Consider the following 20,305-nt stretch of genomic DNA (forward strand, 5'->3'; position numbering starts at 1 on the left):
TCATATTATAAATAAGACTGAAAAAGTGGGGCTCGTCTTATATTCGCGGGCTAGACGTTATACCCATTCACGACGCTAGATGGTGCCAGATATCATTGAAGCGATGTTCTGTCATGACAGCGCTCAGCTACTCTCAAGTTTAACCCGTTTGCATTATTTTATTGCAATGTTTTTCCTTATTCAGATTTGTTTCAAGACTGCAGTTACAGTTAGACTTCACTTTGATGGTTAATGCAGTTATTGCAATTTTGTTGTTTTATCACAATAGATTGGTTTATTTACATTTCAAAAACCCAAAGCCATTCATTTACGAATGTGATTGCACTTTAGTTTACATATTTAAATGTTCAGATATTAAGATTTGAATGAGGCAAAATAACATGCTTTTTCTCTCAAATATATTGTTATAATCATTTGTTTCAGATGGACTGTAATTATTTTCTGTATAAAAATTAATTTGGTGTTCAAAGTCTTTTTTCAAACTTGAGTCTTGAAAAAGAGGGGGTCGTCTTATAATTAGGGCCGTCTTATATTCGGGCTAATACGGTATATTTTTCTTCCCTTCGCTAAATGACGCTGCATTGAAATACAGCAAAGCTCAGTGCTGCCCTTCACCTTGTGGCACAATTTAGTACTGCATTTAAGGCATAAAACTGGAAATGATTTGTCTGTACTGTAAAACTCTTTTAAAAAAAAAAAAAAAAAAATCTTTTCCCAGAAGAAAACACATGCGCATGTGGTGTTTTTCGAGTTCGCTTCTCACGGCTCGAGTTTCCCGGGTCACACACTGAACTCATCAGCCAATCAGCGGGTCACAGCGGTCACTGGCAGCCAATAGGACTCTCGGTTAAATGTCAGATGGACCAATTAGAAGCTACCTCGCCTCAAGGCGCAATTTTCATCTTGAGCCAACAAAACAAGACAGGACAAGAAAAAAACATTTGCCAGTTTCATGGCGGAAGGTCATTGGACGCCTGTTGCGATGATGTCATCATGTCAAGCGCGCGTCTGAGTTCGCTGTGTTTTCTCTCTAATTGTTCCAATGTGCTTGAAGAGCAAGCTTTTTATTTAGTTGTGTTCAAGGAGCATGTTAACGTTCACTACAAATACACTTTATGACCATCTGCTTGCGTACCCGTGTATATGAAACGACCCGGCGTGCCCTTGCAGAACTGTTTGGACTTGTAGGACAGCGTGACCTCCACCATGCCGGGAATGTGTCGCGGTGGCGTCTGCACTCGGATGGCGTGGGGTGTGATTAGCTGCGGAAGCAACAGTATAAGAATCTAGTGAACACTTGCCATTGACCGCCATGCAGATATACAAAGAGGGGAGGGATAATTGAATGACGGTCATAGACTGGTGCGACTGTGCAGGTACAGTGGGGCAAATAAGTATTTAGTCAACCACCAATTGTGCAAGTTCTCCTACTTGAAAAGATTAGAGAGGCCTGTAATTGTCAACATGAGTAAACCTCAACCATGAGAGACAGAATGTGGAAAAAAACAGAGAATCACATTGTTTGATTTTTAAAGAATTTATTTCCAAATTAGAGTGGAAAATAAGTATTTGGTCACCTACAAACAAGCAAGATTTCTGCTGTCAAAGAGGTCTAACTTCTTCTAACGAGGTCTAACAAGGTCTGTTGAGGCTCCACTCGTTACCTGTATTAATGGCACCTGTTTTAACTCATTATCAGTACAAAAGACACCTGTCCACAACCTCAGTCTGTCACACTACAAACTCCACTATGGCCAAGACCAAAGAGCTGTCGAAGGACACCAGAGACAAAATTGTAGACCTGCACCAGGCTGGGAAGACTGAATCTGCAATAGGTAAAACGCTTGATGTAAAGAAATCAACTGTGGGAGCAATTATTACAAAATGGAAGACATACAAGACCACTGATAATCTCCCTCGATCTGGGGCTCCATGCAAGATCTCACCCCATTGTGTCAAAATGATAACAAGAAAGGTGAGCAAAAATACCAGAACCACACGGGGGGACCTAGTGAATGAGAGCTGGGACCACAGTAACAAAGACTGCTATCAGTAATACAATGCGCCGCCAGATTCAAATCCTGCACTGCCAGACGTGTCCACCTCCTGAAGAAAGTACACATCCAGGCCCGTCTGCGTTTCACTAGAGAGCATTTGGATGATCCAGAAGAGGACTGGGAGAATGTGTTATGGTCAGATGAAACCAAAATAGAACTTTTTGGTAGAAAAACAAGTTCTCGTGTTTGGAGGAGAAAGACTACTGAATTGCATCCGAAGAACACCATACCCACTGTGAAGCATGGGGCTGGAAACATCATGCTTTGGGGCTGTTTTTCTGCAAAGGGACCAGGACGACTGATCTGTGTAAAGGAAAGAATGAATGGGGCCATGTATTGAGAGATTTTGAGTGACAATCTTCTTTCATCAGCAAGGGCATTGAAGATGAGACGTGGCTGGGTTTTTCAGCATGTCAATGATGCCAAACACACAGCCAGGGCAACAAAGGAGTGGCTTCGTAAGAAGCATTTCAAGGTCCTGGAGTGGCCTAGCCATTCTCCAGATCTCAACCCCATAGAAAATCTGTGGAGAGAGTTGAAAGTCCGTGTTGCCCAACGACAGCCCCAAAACATCACTGCTCTAGAGGAGATCTGCATGGAGGAATGGGCCAAAATACCAACAACGGTGTGTGAAAAGCTTGTGAAGAGTTACAGAAAACATTTGGCCTCCGTTATTGCCAACAAAGTGTACATAACAAAGTATTGAGATGAACTTTTGGTACTGACCAAATACTCATTTTCCACCATGATTTGCAGATAAATTCTTTATAAATCAAACAATGTGATTTTCTGTTGTTTTTTTTTCCACATTCTGTCTCTCATGGTTGAGGTTTACCCATGTTGACAATTACAGGCCTCTCTAATATTTTCAAGTGGGAGAACTTGCACAATTAGTGGTTGACTAAATACTTATTTGCCCCACTGTATGCAAAGAACCTAAATTCCAGCTTCCAGTCAAAATGGATTAGACGTCTATTTCCGTCAATAAGCCCACCTCGCTCCAAACCATCATGGATCCAAAGATGACTTGCAGGCCGTCAAAGAAGTTTTCGCCAATGACGATCACTGTAGCCCCTCCTGTGGTCCAACCTTCGCTCGGACTGATGGCTTTGATGCATGGGGACGCTCCTTCTCAACACACACACATGTACAGTTACACTGATGAGGCAGATGGACGGGCAGGAATCATCTGATTGGATTAAACCAACAACCATCTGCTGCTCATGATGTTTACACACACACACACACGCACACGCACATTGCAGCGTGTTACCATGGTCGAGGTACGACGGCGCTCCGTCGGCCAGGTCGAGCCTGCGGGCCCGCCGTCCATGTTTGGAGTTGTTGTGGACAAACATGTTGTCGGACACTGAGAGTACGTGACCATCCACGTTAACCGTTGTCGACACCACCACCTTGCAATGGAGAATTCGGGGAAATGAGTACATGGGAGATTGAATAATCCCAAACGATTTTTACAAAGTTGATCATTAACCATGTTTGTTGGACTACAAGCTAACTACATTCATGCTACTTTGTTGAAAGGCAAACTTTGTCCGTTAAAAGTCTCTACATACTAGCTCAATGTTCCATTATCTATCAAAACTCAGCATTTCCAAAGTGAACGCATGGAGTGCACTATTGAAAGAACTTTTAGCAAGAGCATTACTGATGTTATATTTGTGAAAAGGTAAGACCATTGGTACCACTACCGAAAAACAAGGCTAACCATAACTGCTTGACAGAAAAAAAGGATATGGCGGAAAACGCAGACAAGACTGAAAAAGCAGTTTCTGCTCTTGCCCTCCTCTTTGAAAGGAACTGCTGTATTTTAAGCCAAAACAACTGTTGTGTTTGATAGAACAATGTCTATATACTGCCAAAGCAGATTCATGGCGCATTAAGCCCCCGAAGTATTTTTAATTTGTCCGTTTTACCCTGAAAACCGCCTTTTACAGACGTCGCGCAACTGCTTTTGTTTCAACCTAGCCATAAAAAGAAGGTAAGTAATCTTATTTATTATTCAAAATGTCTCTCATTTTTAGCCTAGAATCATTAATTGATGTCTAATATTTTGTTTAAAAAACAAAAATGCAAAAAATTATTCACTCGCATATTTTAAACTTTTAAACAAATTACGTCGCAATGAAAAAAATGGTGTCTGTAAAAAAGTCACGGATATCTCCCTTATAACTATCGCTTAATTGTATTGTTACTATTGCCTTTCTTCCTTTATTTTAAATGAGAAATAATTTATCCAAACAAAGAAAAATTGAAAAAAAAGTTTAAAAGGGTAAATATATGAAAAAGAACATCTCGACCACTACTTAATGTCTGCGATTTCTGCATTGCGACCCTTGTTATATTACCATATGTCACCCATGAAATCCCCAAAAATCCAGCTTTGGCCATTCACATATGTGTCTTGACAGTCGATGACACATGCTGCATGGAGTTTTTGGATCGAAACAAGGTAAGTATGCGATAATATATCGTTAAAATCATGGCATCTTAAATTCTGCTCTCGCGTGCTCTTACCTCCAGTTGGGGTTTTGCTGTTTAATTTTTTAATTTTTATTTTATTTTTTCAAATACCCTCCTGTTCAATTTTTTTCTTCCCCAAGAAAATCAAAATTTTAAGCTTTCCAATGATGTATCACACATGCATCTAGGACAATTTTGAAATTTGGTCAAATTGGGGGTCTCAGAGCAGAACTTCAAGTCACCTGAGTGTTTTTTATATCCAGTTTTCTACAACAAAGCTGCTATGCTAGCATGCTACAAGCTGAATTTGTTAGCAACTGTGGAGATTTTATCAGCTCTATTTGATGCTTGGTGCTAACCATAAGCAGATTTTCAAAGGGGGGGCCGGATTTTCAAAGGGGGCCTGCCCCCCCCCCAACCCCCCGTGGCCAGAAAGTTTAATTGCATGTAATTGACTTTCCTATAGACCCCAATCACGTGACGTCACAACTCCGCCCCCCCTGAGTGGTGCCGCCATATTGTCCGTCAGCTCATCGTGTTTACATATTACCGCTACGTACATTCCTCCTATTACTGCGTGTTTTTCTGCTTGTCTAGAGAATCACCGCCTAGTAAACGAAACCAAAAACCTTCCTGACAATCGTTACCATTGATTAATCAAATGGTGAAGGCATGTGTGGCGGTTGGTTGCAGTAAACGGTCATTTTAGTAGTTGTTGTGTGCCCATTGTTAAAAGGGCAAATCTCTAAAGCAGCACAGTTTGATTATCTCGGTCCATGATGCGTTTGTGTTGACAGCCGTCAGACAGCGGCGAAAACATCAATATGATGCCAACACGATCGCAGACATCATCAGATGGACACTACGAAGCTCGTCTCCATGGTCACGCAGCAAGAAGGTGAATGCAACATGTGTTGTGCCGAAAAATAGCCGCCCTGCATGAAATGTCCCCCCTGACGGAGCGCCCACACGGAAACGACTTTCTTGTATCGTGAATATGTATTATTTTACTCTGCTTGAACTAATAAATGTCATACCTGTGTGATTGTCATTGGGATATGGTCGTAAAAACCTGTAGACTAATACATTTCTTTTCAAAGATGGTTATGTGGCCCAGTCCACGATTTGTTACTAAAATACAGTACTAATATTTTGTGTAATTTAATTATTTAAAACTGATCTTACAGTCGTAAATCCATTACTGTAATGCGTCCATGAAAACATTTGATGTTTTCACATCAATAAAGCTATAAATAAGCACTCCCGTCAGGGGGGACATTTCACGCGGGGCGTTATTTTTCGGCACAAACCGGCCCGTTGTCGATCAAGTTTCATTTTACAATCGTGACAACGGTGACGCTCAGCTGACCAAATGTCGGTTTATATTTGGGCCGGTGCCGATTTTGAGTCCCCGACTCCTCATCGTGACATAAACTGGAGTATGATTGGAAATTTTGTGGTCTCAGGACGAGCTCTGACGCACGGGACGGGACCGGACGGGAGGAAACATCGGTTTGGGCATCAAATATGGATCTGGCGACTGTATCGACCGAAGCTTTTCCAAATAACGGCTTTTATGCAACTCATCCAATGAGTTTACAGCGTCTGAAAGCACCGGGGCTTCCATAGTGGATTCACCTTTACAAACTACGGTCACTGACAATATGGACACACAATGACGGACAATATGGCGGCACAATACAGCGTTCACGTGATTTTGTGACGTTGGTGATTGGGGTCTATACAGTATATAATTTTAAAATTAAGATTTTTTCGGTAAAAAATAGTCGATAAAAGTTGTAAAGCTATAAAACAACAAAAATGAATGAAATGAGCAAAAAAAAAAAATTTTTTTAATAATGGGTCAAAATTATCTTTTGAACAGATCATGTGACTAGCACCTAAGACGGTCATTTGCTTTGCTTTGCCAAAACCACCTGAGGACCGAAGAGGCAAGGAGATGGGTATACTTAATTTTTTTCAAACCTAAGCTTTCAAAAGCGACAGCAACTACTGAACAAGAACCAAAGATTGAAACTGTGGACGCTAGAGACCACCGTCACAATGGTGAGTTTCAATTTGCCCTACTAAAGACACTAATTGTACAACAGAGCCACCACCGGTGTCTTGCAAATGTAGTTACCCCCGTCAAAAATTGCATCCCCTGGCTGCGGGAGCGCACACACACACATAAGTTATGAGTTAGGGTGACTTAAATAATTAATTGAAGCCATAACAGAACCACGGTTATACATTTTGGACATCGACGTTTATTGAACTGGAGAAACTCTATACAGGACTTCAATGACAGTAATAACAGTTATAGGTCATCCTACGGGTAAAACAGTGAAACATTGGCATTTTTACGTTCAGTAGGTATGTTGCGTTATACGACAGAAAAAGTGTTGGTTTTTTTGGGTTTTTTTTCCGATGTATGTTCCATGTTTTAAAACCTCGTAGATAACTACATCACCAAAACACGGAAATGATGCAAATCAGCGCAGCACAGTGGCTCTGCCCAGGGGCCCAATTTTTGACTGGGCCCGGGGTAACTACATTGGCATGCACCGGTGGGCCTACCATATTTAATGGATGACGATCTTGGCGAAAAGTATAGCCTAAGCAGCCTAATTTGGAATTCCCCTCTGGAATGTTGGGAAACAAAAAAACAATGCTGGGAAACAAAAAAAAAATGCTCATTTTCAACTTATAAATATTCTTGTACGTTAATTTAATTGCTGACACTGCGTTTCGGAGTCATCAACATGCTGTGCCCCCCCTGCCCCAAAAGTCAAACTTCGCCTATGGTGCTAACAACAAAGGAAGCTAGGCTAGCCATGAGTACTTTCACAGAATTCAAAGGAACGGACAATTACAGTGCGATACAAAGAAGCTACTGTACTATGCTAAGGCTAGCGCTGACAGCTGTTAGCCCAGATCTCATTAAGTATTATGCCGATTTTAGGTGGACTTCGTCCGCTGCGAGCTAAAATATCGACATAAAATGGTTGATTAAATTGTTAAATTGTTTTTTTTTTCCACGTGGTAAGAGTTGCGACTTGTTGTAGTGTTTATAGTTTGGTTTCAGAATAGCTGTGAACACACCAGTTACATATGAATGAAGCAGAATATGGATGAAGAGGACACAGAGTATTAATGATATTTAATTTGATCAATTAAACTGTTCTATCTTTCGATGTACTGTAAATATCCCATATTAAGACTTTACCTGCGGCTTATAATCAAGTGCGGCATATATCGTATTTTTCAGACGATAAGTATAAGTCGCATTTTGGGGGTAATTTACTTGATAAAATCTGACATATAGAATAGATATGTCATCTTGAAAGGCAATTTAAAATAAAAATACAATAGAGAACAACATGCTGAATAAGTGTATGGTATGACAATGTTACATGATGCATGAACAACGAAATGCGAACGTGGCCGGTATGTTAATGTAACATAGCTATTAACTCATGACAATGAGTGTTTTTTTGTTTCCCATCATTCTTGAGGGGAATTCTAAATCAGGCTGCTTAGGCAATACTTTTCGCCAAGATCATCATCCATTGAATATGGTACGCCGGCCGGTGTCGTGCCAATGTAGTTACCACCGTCAAAAATTGTATCCCCTGAGCGGAGCCATATGGAGGTAGATTTGTGTCTTTAAAGCAACTTTTTTTTGATTGAATAATAATCAAAATATATATTGTCAACCAAAAAAAATAATCGCTTCATTTAAAAAAAAAAAAAAACAACTCCCAACTCAAACTCAAAAAACTCCCAAAAAATGCATGTGAAAGCTATTTTTCTTTGATTTTTTTCTTTTTTTGATTGAAGTCGTTTGTGTTTGGGCCCCATTTTGGCCAGGACATTTTTGTCTTTATTATTCAATCAAAAAATAAGTTGCTTAAAGAAATATATGTTTAAAAAGAAAAATCACTTCAATCAAAAAGAGAAAAAATTTCAATCATAGAAAAAGTTTTTGAATGCGAAAAAATATTTGAGATTGAAAAATTAAAGTTTGACTTAATTTTTCATTGAAAAAGTTTTGTGTTTGGGCCATATTAAGGGTAGGACATTTGTGTCTCAATCATTTCATCTAGAGCTGAAACGAATACTTGAGCAACTCGAGTAACTCGAGTTTAAAAACTGATCTGAGTAATTTTATTCACCTCGAGGAATCGTTTAATTTTGCCAGCTCTAAGCATCACATTTTACCCGGACTACTTTTAATGCGGGACAACGCGCTGATGTCGCGCACGTAGAGGAAGAAGCAATAAAAAATATATAAAAAACCTTTCTGCAGCTGACAGCCGCTACAAACTACGCCGTCGTTGCTAAAAACTAGCCCGCATGATGCAGTGGTAGCAGGTAGCATCTGATGCGTCTCATAGATATCACACGTATCTTGAACTAGATGCGAAATGACAGAGTCAGCGGTGTTAGTAAACAGCCGCCATCTTAAAGCAGTACACTTCTCAACGCTAATTAGATTAACGTTACTGTCACTCGCTCATGTACGTACCGTTAGCCCTGCGGAGGGCTAGGTTTCTATTAAGACCACTGTCGATGCGTGGCTAACGTGTCTTACATACAGGCTTTATTTAATCTGTGAAATATAGCGCTGTAGAGCGATGAGGGTGTAAAATGAAAATATGATACCGCTAACTGTCAATTTTAGCTCAGTAGTCATTGCTGGATAAAACACCAAGTAGCACTGGCTCCTAATGTGCTCCAATACAGCAGGTATCATCCTGTAACGTTGACAAAGAGTCACCCGCTTCGTTGGGTTGCAATTATTTCTTTTTTGGGAACTTGTGGAACGACAATAACAACAACATGAAGGAACGTCTCTCGCTCTCCTGCACCTCCCTCACCCCCGCACGTCACGCGGTGCGTTCAGGAACGCATGCAAATATCCCCGCCATATTATATAACCTGATATGTTACGATACATTTATTTTGAACACTGCAAAAACTAAAAATCCTATCAGGACTTACAGTTTAGACTAACTTAAAACTTAACTAGAACTTAAAAATGGCTTGACACAAATGGAAATTCAATTGAAACACGCGGGAAAAACACCTAACTTTTCAGTGATGTGTGTTATCAGGCGTAATGGCATTTTTAGGTAAGAAATATATATATATTTTTTATAAGATCTCAAAGTTTTTGGAGTGAAAGCAGTGCATTGGTCTTTTTTTTTTTATTATACTCACATCTGAGAGGCAATTGTTAGCTGTTTTCAACAATGTACATCTAAAATAAAGACATTGATTGACTGAAAATGGTTCAATATTAAATGAAATGTCTTTTTTTCTCATGTATATTTATAATTGTGCTTTACCTAAAAAATATGTTTTATCCTATTACTCGATTAATCGATAGGATTTTACTCGATTACTAAAATATTCGATAGCTGCAGCCCTAATTTCATCCCTCAAAAAGTTATATTTATTATTTTTAGATATTTTCAATAAAAGAAAAAATCATTTGAAAAATAAAATTGCCCTCCCCTAATATACATATAGATATACAGTATATTTTAATGAAAATTATATGCAAAGCAAATGACCGTCTAAGGTGCTAGTCACATGATCTGTTCGAAAAATAATTTTGATCCATTATAAAATATATAAAATATATTATAAAATATATATTTTTGTTCATTTCATTCATTTTTATTGCAGTTTTATTGCTTTACAATTTGTATGTATATAGGAAAGTCAATTACATTTAATAACACTTTTCGGCCACTGGGGGGGGCTGGCCCCCCTGCCCCCCCTTAAAATCCGCTTATGCTAATAAGTCAAATGAAAATGAATAGTTTTGGCCTGCTAAGCGGGTGTTAAGTTTGCTTGTGCCTTCGACCATATCTGACATATCAGACACAGACAAAACTACAGCTATAGGTGTGTGCTAACGTGTGTGTGTGTATATTTTGTGGTGGTGTGCCATGGTGCCTGTGACGCGTCCAGCGCTTAATTATCTCCCAGAGAAACAGAGCTGTCTCCTGTGGTTCCACTACAATAAAGCTGCACAATTAGACACGCTTACACTTAGTGCTGCTGTCAGCCACCCGCACACGCACACCCACCCACCCAGGTCCGCAAGTGTAGTAAAGTGGTTTCTTCCGGATGGTATGCGGTAGCGATAAGGAAATAATCAAGATGTGGACATAATCGTTCTCTTGACTTCCTGTCTGTTTGACTATAACGGGACACTTTTGTAACACGTGCACGTACCTGAAACCTCCTCATGTCTCTTGGGTTTCCGGCATTCTTCAGGCAATTCTGGTTGCACTTCAGGAAAAATTTGAGGAAAAACCTGTCAAAATATGAAAAGATGTGAATTAGAGGATAGAACTGTACATGATTGTGGACAATGGGATTATGTGTAAAACTCCTTGTTCATGGGATCCTTATATTGAAAGATGAATTAATTCATTGACAACCACTGATCTGGATAGACGTCCAATTTATTTGGATTGGGAGGGCTATCGCTGCAAGCCCTCTCAACGTCAATGGCAGTCAATAAAATACAGTGGGGCGAATAAGTATTTAGTCAACCACTAATTGTGAAAGTTCTCCCACTTGAAAATAATAGAGAGACCTGTAATTGTCAACATGGGTAAACCTCAACCATCAGAGACAGAATGTGGGAAAAAAAAACAGAAAATCAAATTGTTTGATTTTTTTTTTTAATTATTTGCAAATCATGGTGGAAAATAAGTATTTGGTCAATGTCAAAAGTTCATCCTAATACTTTGTTATGTACCCTTTGTTGGCAATAACGGAGGCCAAACGTTTTCTGTAACTCTTCACGAGCTTTTCATACACTGTTGCTGGTATTGTGGCCCATTCCTCCATGCAGATCTCCTCTAGAGCAGTGATGTTTTTGGGGCTGTCGTTGGGCAACACGACATTCAACTCCCTCCACAGATTTTCTATGGGGTTGAGATCTGGAGACTGGCTAGGCCACTCCATGACCTTGAAATGCTTCTTACGAAGCCACTCCTTTGTTGCCCTGGCTGTGTGTTTGGGATCATTGTCATGCTGAAAGACCCAGCCACGTCTCATCTTCAATGCCCTTGCTGATGGAAGGAGATTTTCACTCAAAATGTCTCGATACATGGCCCCATCCATTCTTTCCTTTACACAGATCGGTCGTCCTGGTCCCTTTGCAGAAAAACAGCCCCAAAGCATGATGTTTCCACCCCCATGCTTCACAGTGGGGATGGTGTTCTTTGGATGCAATTCAGTATTCTTTCTCCTCCAAACACGAGAACCCGTGTTTCTACCAAAAACGTCTATTTTAGTTTCATCTGACCATGACACATTCTCCCAGTCCTCTTCTGGATCATCCAAATGCTCTCTAGTGAACCGCAGACGGGCCTGGACGTGTACTGGCTTCAGCAGGGGGACACGTCTGGCAGTGCAGGATTTGAGTCCCTGGCGGCGCATTGTGTTACTGATAGTAGCCTTTGTTACTGTGGTCCCAGCTCTCTGTTGGTCATTCACTAGGTCCCCCCGTGTGGTTCTGGGATTTTTGCTCATTGTTGCGCTTGTTATCATTTTCACGCGACGGGGTGGGATCTTGCATGGAGCCCCAGATCGAGGGAGATTATCCGTCGTCTTGTATGTCTTCCATTTTCTAATAATTGCTCCCACAGTTGATTTCTTTACCCCAAGCGTTTTACCTATTGCAGATTCAGTCTTCCCAGCCTGGTGCAGGTCTACAATTTTGTCTCTAGTGTCCTTCGACAGCTCTTTGGTCTTGGCCATAGTGGAGTTTGGAGTGTGACTGACTGAAGTTGTGGACAGGTGTCTTTTATACCGATAATGAGTTCAAACAGGTGCCATTAATACAGGGAACGAGTGGAGCCTCGTTAGACCTCGTTAGAAGAAGTTAGACCTCTTTGACAGCCAGAAATCTTGCTTGTTTGTAGGTGACCAAATACTTATTTTCCACTCTTGATTTGGAAATAAATTCTTTAAAAATCAAACAATGTGATTTTCTTTTTCTTTTTTTTTTTCCACATTCTGTCTCTCGTGGTTATGGTTTACCCATGCTGACAATTACAGGCCTATTTAATCTTTTCAAGTAGGAGAACTTGCACAATTGGTGGTTGACTAATTACTTATTTGCCCCACTGTATATAATATATACGTATTTTACATTTTCGCATTGGGAGAAAATACTTTTACATTTTACTTGTAAATTTTAAAGGAAGTACTTCGTAATTTTACTTGAGTATTTTTTCTAAGACACTTATACTTAAGTAATTTTTTGCAGTTGTATCTGTACTTTAACTGAAGTAAAAAAAAGTGAGTACTTAATCCACCACTGACGTTGTTTCTCATCAATAAAGCTTTTAGTGACGTTCTTTGCTCCTCTTTTAACGAGCAAATTAAGTGTTATTTCCGACTTTTGAAATTGACCTAGCTACAAAAACTAGATAGTGGCTTCCTGGTCACATCTGCAGCACCCGCCTCTTTCCGCTGATTAGATCGGTCGTCAGATGGCCGAGAAGTGCTTCGATACTTGAGGTTGTATGATGAATCAATGAATCAGGCATGACTGTCTTGCTTGAAAGGCAAGTAAAATGCATCGTGTTGGGAAGTTTTAAAATTGCGCTGTTTAAGTTTGCTTCAGGCCCTTTTCCAACCTCCTCCCTGGAGGTTCAACCGACATGACAAAAGTGGAATGAGAACAAAGCGGAGGTACAGTGTGTGCGTGTGAGACGGCGCAGCACCGAGCGCCGTGGCAGGTCCGAGTGTAAAAGTGTGCGTTAACGAGCTTCGGTTGGCTCAGAACACCGTGCGCCGCCATTCTGCATGGCTAATTACGCTGACCTCTCACCCTCGGGTGACAGCCTATCACGGCGCAGGACAGCCACGCTGACCCCTCTCGACCTCACACTGTCTAGTCCTCCTCACAACGCCGCACGAGCACGCTGCCAACACGCGGGAGCACACATTAAAAGTCGAATCGGCAATATAGGAAATATTCAAGTTTTCGTGTTCAAGCAACCAGAATATTTGAGTTAATAAATAAATAATATTATACAAAATAAACACTTTTTAATATACAGATTGATTGTGGAGACTTTTTTTCTTGATTTTGGAAGTTTGGATTTTGGATAGGCGTTGATATACTTTGAATAGATGATTAATCATTTTTAATTAATAGTGATATTAGTGATGAATAATTATCACATTTTAACTCGGGCAGTCAAACGATTAAAATAAATAGTGATATTAATGATGAATAATTATCACATTTTAACTAGGGCTGTCAAACGATTAACATTTTTAATCGAGTTAATTACAGCTTAAAGATTAATTAATCGTAATTAATCGCAATTCTAACCATCTATAAAATATGCCATATTTTTCTGTAAATTATTGTTGGAATGGAAACATAAGACACAAGACGGATATATACATTCAACATACTGTACAACAAGTACTGTATTTGTTTATTATAACAATAAATCAACAAGATGGCATTAATATTATTAACATTCTGTTAAAGCGATTCATGGATAGAAAGACTTGTAGTTCTTAAAAGATAAATGTTAGTACAAGTTATAGAAATTTTATATTAAAACCCCTCTTAATGTTTTCATTTTAATGAAATTTGTAAAATTTTCAATCAAAAAATAAACTAATAGCCCGCCATTGTTGATGTCAATAATTACACAATGCTCATGGGTGCTGAAGCCCATAAAATCAGTCGCACCCAAGCGCCAGCAGAGGGCGACAAAACTCCAAAAAACACAAGTAACAAGTGGACATTGCACTGTGCTGTCATTTTAATCTGTTTGAGCGGGGCATATGCGTTAATTGCGTCAAATATTTTAACGTGGTTAATTTAAAAAATTAATAATTGCCCGTTAACGTGATAATTTTGACAGCCCTAATTTTAACGTGACAGTTATCACGTTTTTATTTGACAATTATCATCTGTTCATATTTGATCATTGTCACACTTTTACATAATAGTCTTCAAATTTTTACATAAAACGTTTTTACTAGAGATGTCCCGATCACGTCATCTTCAAAGTATCAGAATCGGCAAAAAAATATCGGTCATGCCTTTTTTTAATATATAAATATATTTTTAAATAAATCGTTTCCTAATTGTATTTAACGTTACAGACATGATACGTTACACTCATCCAGAGTCTTTAGTTTAGGCTTAAGGTAGGGTTATCAAATTTATCCCGATAATGGCGGTAATAATTTTTTTAAAAAATGTATCACGTAAAAATATTTAATGCAATTAATGCATGCGTTGCACGACCCACTCACGCATTGTCGCGCTCAATCTGTAATGATGCCGTATTACCTATATAGAGATAAAAGGCAGCGTAAATGAGTAGAGTGAATTTTGGCAGCCTTTGCAGCCTTTTTTTAATTGGCTAAAGCCTTACAATCCCTCTCCCTACGATTAGAAATATCATGGGAAGCAATGTGGGGAAGCAAGGTAGCAATTGATCTTTTTCCTAACACCTTATGTTATTTCCCAACGCAGAGAAGATATATCAATTGGTAGCACTCCGCACAGTCATGGTTCCACTTCCCATCATGCATTTGGGTTGAAGGGCTGCAGTATCATTTACTGAAAGCTCAACAAATACACTAGATGGCAATATTTAGTCACAATATACAAAGTCACAAGTCTTTCTATCCGTGCATCCCTCTCACAGAAAGAATGTTAATAATGTAAATGCCATCTTGAGGATTTATTGTCATAATAAACAAATACAGTACTCATGTACTTATGTACATATTCGTCCGAGTTTTATTCATTTTTTTCTTAATGCATTGCCAAAATGTATATGATCGGGAAAAATTATCGGGAATGATTGGAATTGAATCAGGAGCAAAAAAAAGCAATCGGATCGGGAAATATCGGGATCGACAGATACTCAAACTAAAACAATCGGGATCGGATCGGGAGCAAAAAAACATGATCGGAACAACCCTAGTTTTTACATTATATAATCATGTACAAATGCGATAACTATTATATAGAAATGTGAACATGTATCACTTTGAAACATTTAGGAAACTTCAGAATGACATCATGTAAAAACTTGATGCAGTACTAATTTTTTTTTTTTTTTTTTATGTGACAAATACGCTTTCGTACAAATGAAATCATACCACAATTATGACTGTGATGGCGCATTATCAGCGGCACGGTGGGCGAGTGGTTAGTACGTCCGCCTCACAGTTCTGAGATTATTGGTTCTCTGTTGAGTTTACATATTTCCCTCACGCCTGCGTGGGTTTTCTCCAAGTACTCCGGTTTCCTCCCAAAAATATGCATGGTAGGGATAGGTGGGTAGTAACGGGTTTCATTTAATGAAGTAACTTTTCGATAATAATCCACTTCTAAAAGTAGGTTTCTAAGCCTTAGTTTTTACTTTTACTTGAATAGATTTGTGAAGAAGAATTGCTACACTTAATTTGCTACTTTGGGCAACACTAGTTGTTACATTTTCCCTCTTTATCATACCTATAAAATTTTTACTTTTTTTCTGCCAGTGATCCCAACAGTGGCTCTACCAGTTTCACCATTGAGTCATCAGCAACAATAATCACATGACTCCATTATACCAATCAGATTCAAGCTTGCCGTTCTATCATCACGTAGGTTATATTACGTGGCGTCTTTAAAGAACCGTAAAAAAATTAAGTGGAGTCATAATGACTCGAAAGGACGGATTTTAACCTTCCTCTCAGTTTTTATTTATTACCAATTGACCACAGAAAACCGGCGATATGATCCTTTTAATTTCATAATGGAGTAGATAATTTGTTATGGGAAATGTTTTAACCACTAGAGGGCACTCAGGCTATTTGGACAAATGATGCCTCATTTCTGTAGATTTTTTTCTCTCACTGAAATTCAATGATTTTTTGTGTGTGTTTTTGTTTGGCTTAATGTGGTTATGTAATAGGTTATAGTCAGGGGTGCACATAATTTTTTTGCCCAGGTTCTCAGAGGAGGACCTGGAGATGTGACTTGGTCCTCATTGAGCTTGAGAGCCGACCCGCCCGATGCGCTAAATTTATGACAAGCTTCACTTAGAGCCAATTAACTTTAATTAATTATATTAACAATTAATGCTTGATTAAAATCAACTGGCACAACAAAATTGCCATTACTTTGAAGTGAAATGTAAAGAAATAAAAAGCACCTATTCAAAATAAAGGGCATTATGCGGCTCCCACATTAACTCCAAGCCTTTTTAAAAGTGGGATGTCCTCCTCATAAGACCTCATTGAACGTGCATGTTTAGCTTTGTAAAATGCGAGCAAAAACACGTTTGTCAGTGCATTTCGCTGTTCATTACCTTTATTCCGCCACTTGTCCATAGGGCGAGTGGGGTCCTGTTTGACATCGATATTTTGCGTAATTGCCACATGCGCTCTGTTTTTTCGTGCTTTTCAAAGTTTGGATGGCTGAAATTCTTTGACCCAACATAAAATGCGCTGCTCTTATCGGCGACATTGGGATTCTCACGGCACATTTTGTACCGCATTTCCATGCGAGCATCATTTGCTTCTAGCCATGGTACATCCTGTAGCCACTTTTCAGCACAAGTCCTTTTTTTCGGTAGCTCCGGTGACGTCTCTGTCGTCTGTCTTTTGACGGGGGTGGGGGAACACGGAAGTAATACCTCAGTGTGGCCTGCCTCTTCGACATTTTGAGAAGTTATTTTCTCGTGTCCGCTGCAAATACAGTGGTCAGCCATCGGTACGCAAAAGCGTATCAAAGCCGTTGAGGGCCAGCGCGTTGTCTACGTCCAGTACGCATGCGCGCATGCGGACCACTTATGTGCACCCCTGGTTATAGTAGTGTATAATAATAACCATTCATATAGATTAAAAAATAATAAATAAAAAAATATAGTAGTGTATAATAATAACCATTCATATAGATTAGAAAATAATAAATAAAAAAATATAGTAGTGTATAATAATAACCATTCATATAGATTAAAAAATAATAAATAAATAAATAAATATCAAACATCGTTAGCAGTTACTCACAACATTACTCATGACTTGAGTATTGTTTTCACCAAATACTTTTTCACTTGTACTTGACTACATTTTTTGGATGACTTTTACTTTTACTTGAGTTTTATTATTTTTTTTATAGTAACGCTACTCTTACTTGAGTCAATTTTTTGGCTACTCTACCCACCTCTGATGGTAGGTGAATGGTTTTTTGTCTCTATGTGCCCTGCGATTGGCTGGCAACCAGTTCAAGGTGTAACCTGCCTCCTACCTGGGATAGGCTCCAGCACCCCCCCCCACCCTCGTGACGATACGCGATTATATATGAATGAATGTCGCGTTATAACAATAAATTACCTATACTGACATCGCAATCATTTAGAGCAGTGCTTCTCAATTATTTTCTGTTATGCCCCCCACAGGAAGACGTAAACGTTCCGCCCCCCCCCCCCCCCCCAACTCTCTGCCGCCACTATAAATATGCTGCAATATCATTTGTATATAAAATTCTTATGATTATAAGTACACCCCTGCATACCATTGTGTTCTTTTAATATTAAAAGAAAAAAGTAATATAGATCAACTTACAATAAAGTGTAAAAAAACAAAACAAAAACACACCCATCTGTAAAAATACACTCGATACATTTTTTGACCGTTTGATACTAAAAATTAAAATTTAATAAAATCAATAATAAACAACAAACAATAATAAATTCAAATTGATGAGCAACATTAACTCATTAGGATAATATGCCAAACAATTAGACTGAAAAAATAACAAAAATTAATAGAACAAAAACGAGTGTCATTGGACGGAGGGACAATTTCAAATCAGCTCCTTTGCTATGGTGTCGGGTCATTTTGCACTAAGCTACTATGTATGCCACCTTATATAATGCTGACAGTACTCGCTGGTTTACTTATGTAACACTGACTAAGCAGGAGCATTGTTGGCAATATTCGTCGCGTTTACGCTGAAAAAAATAATTCCTGCTATCCGCTGCGAACATTTTTAGACAAAGTAAACAGATTGGTCTTTCCTCGTCCGCCACTGTACTAAAAGTCAAAGCCAAATGCTACATATGGAGGAAGTCGGCGTGATGTCACGATGACGTCACCTCGCTTAGCAACGTGTCGCCATTTTGTGAAGGGGGAACGCACAGCTAAACATTCCATAGACAAATGTCTGAAATTCATATATTTCAGGTGTGTTTTGCGTCTTTTTTCATAAAAACGTCTTAAACATGGCTTACTATTATCACGAGTCACTTCCGACAGACGCGGGGAGGCGATGCAATTTAAAATTAGCATTTATTGGCTTACAAAGCTGCCGATACAAAGTCGCAGCTGATAGCTGGATAAACAAAGGAATGGCCTGCAGTGGAGTTCGGAAACATCTACAACTACCTCATAAAGTCAGCCAGTAAATTGACCTTTATCATTTACGTGGAATGTGTACTGTGTGGAACTGAGAAAATTCGTAGTATATACGAAGTGATTATTTCTGCCGTAACCGGTAATTCGCCTCCAAGCGTTATTTAGCCGTTAGCACGTAACGGCAAAATAACCAATTCCCACCAGGCCAATAATATACCGATTGACTAATCAGAGCAGTTCACGGCAAAAGAAAAATAAAGCTTTGCGAGTTGCCGGTCACGGTAATAATAACCAGTGCCTAGTCTATTGAATCCTAGCAGCTAATTGGGGCAAAAATTAAAGTTTACTCATCAGTAATAAAATGTCGGCTGCAAACGTAAATGTGCTTGGATTTAGGTTCCCACAGGCGAAAATAGTCCACGGAACCGTCTTCTTTTACTGTTCCTCGATTAATTGCTTCAGCCATTTGTTTCTCCTTTTCTTCTCACGTGGAAGAATGAAGAACTTCAAATGCGGCTCCCAACTCTTCCTTGTGTGACAACCCGCAACTCAGCAACTTTTAGTCATTCTGACGGAAAAAAGACCGCAAATAAAATGAAAGTTAAACGCGTTTGTATTACAATGCACGACAGAGCAACTGGTTGTGACTCGTCTTTTGCCCCATTTTCAATATGGCGACGCTTTGTTGTGGCCATTTAATGTCATTAAATGCCCGGATGTCCGACTTCCTCTATGCTTCGACATATTTCCTTGTCTTAGCTTTTCATATGTCCGGTGCGCTTTGCTGTGTGCTTTTGTTTGGTTAAAAAATACTGCGCACACACTGAAAATGAGAGCAGCACTGCCACCCACTGAGTGGATGTGCAATTACACTTTAATCTACTACGGAAAAAATGTTCCTCAAGGTCACATGCGCCACCCCTAGCATTGCTCTGCGCCCCCCTGGGGGGCCCGCCCCACTATTTGAGAAATACTGATTTAGAGGTTGTGCAGTCAGGTTTTTTTCCTTGGCTTTCATTGGCTGACAGCCTTCCCTATTTCAAAGACAGCACCCTTATGCCCCCCACCATTGACCCCATCTGGCCTCAACTATGGGACGCACACACACAGAGTAAGGGTGCAAATTGATTGGCCGGGTGTGTGTGGTCGTTAAGAGGCCTCCAATTAAAACGGGCAATTATAAAGGCCTCAATGACTGTGGGGGAAGTGGAGGGGCGGGGTTAATGCTCAGACCCCGCGACAACCCCCTTCAAATCCCAGACCTGATCATGTTCAAGTGATAACATCGCTCTTGACTTTTGTCACACGCACGCACTCACACACACAAACACAAAGCA

At 39.5% G+C, this 20,305-nt stretch overlaps 1 protein-coding gene across 3 annotated transcripts in view; it reads right to left on the reverse strand.

The window, feature by feature from the left end:
- Positions 1-20,305, reverse strand: part of LOC130906692 (transcription factor COE1-like) — a 68,616-nt gene that overhangs the window by 15,473 nt on the left and 32,838 nt on the right. For all 3 annotated transcript variants that reach the window (XM_057821235.1, XM_057821234.1, XM_057821236.1), the window contains 4 exons: positions 10,794-10,875; positions 3,331-3,472; positions 3,052-3,185; positions 1,136-1,262 (listed from right to left, as the gene is read on the reverse strand). In XM_057821235.1, coding sequence (XP_057677218.1) covers positions 1,136-1,262; positions 3,052-3,185; positions 3,331-3,472; positions 10,794-10,875 — 485 coding nt within the window. The remainder of the gene's footprint in view (positions 1-1,135; positions 1,263-3,051; positions 3,186-3,330; positions 3,473-10,793; positions 10,876-20,305) is intronic.

Source organism: Corythoichthys intestinalis, chromosome 18 (genome assembly GCF_030265065.1).
Source record: "Corythoichthys intestinalis isolate RoL2023-P3 chromosome 18, ASM3026506v1, whole genome shotgun sequence".
NCBI lineage: Eukaryota > Metazoa > Chordata > Actinopteri > Syngnathiformes > Syngnathidae > Corythoichthys > Corythoichthys intestinalis.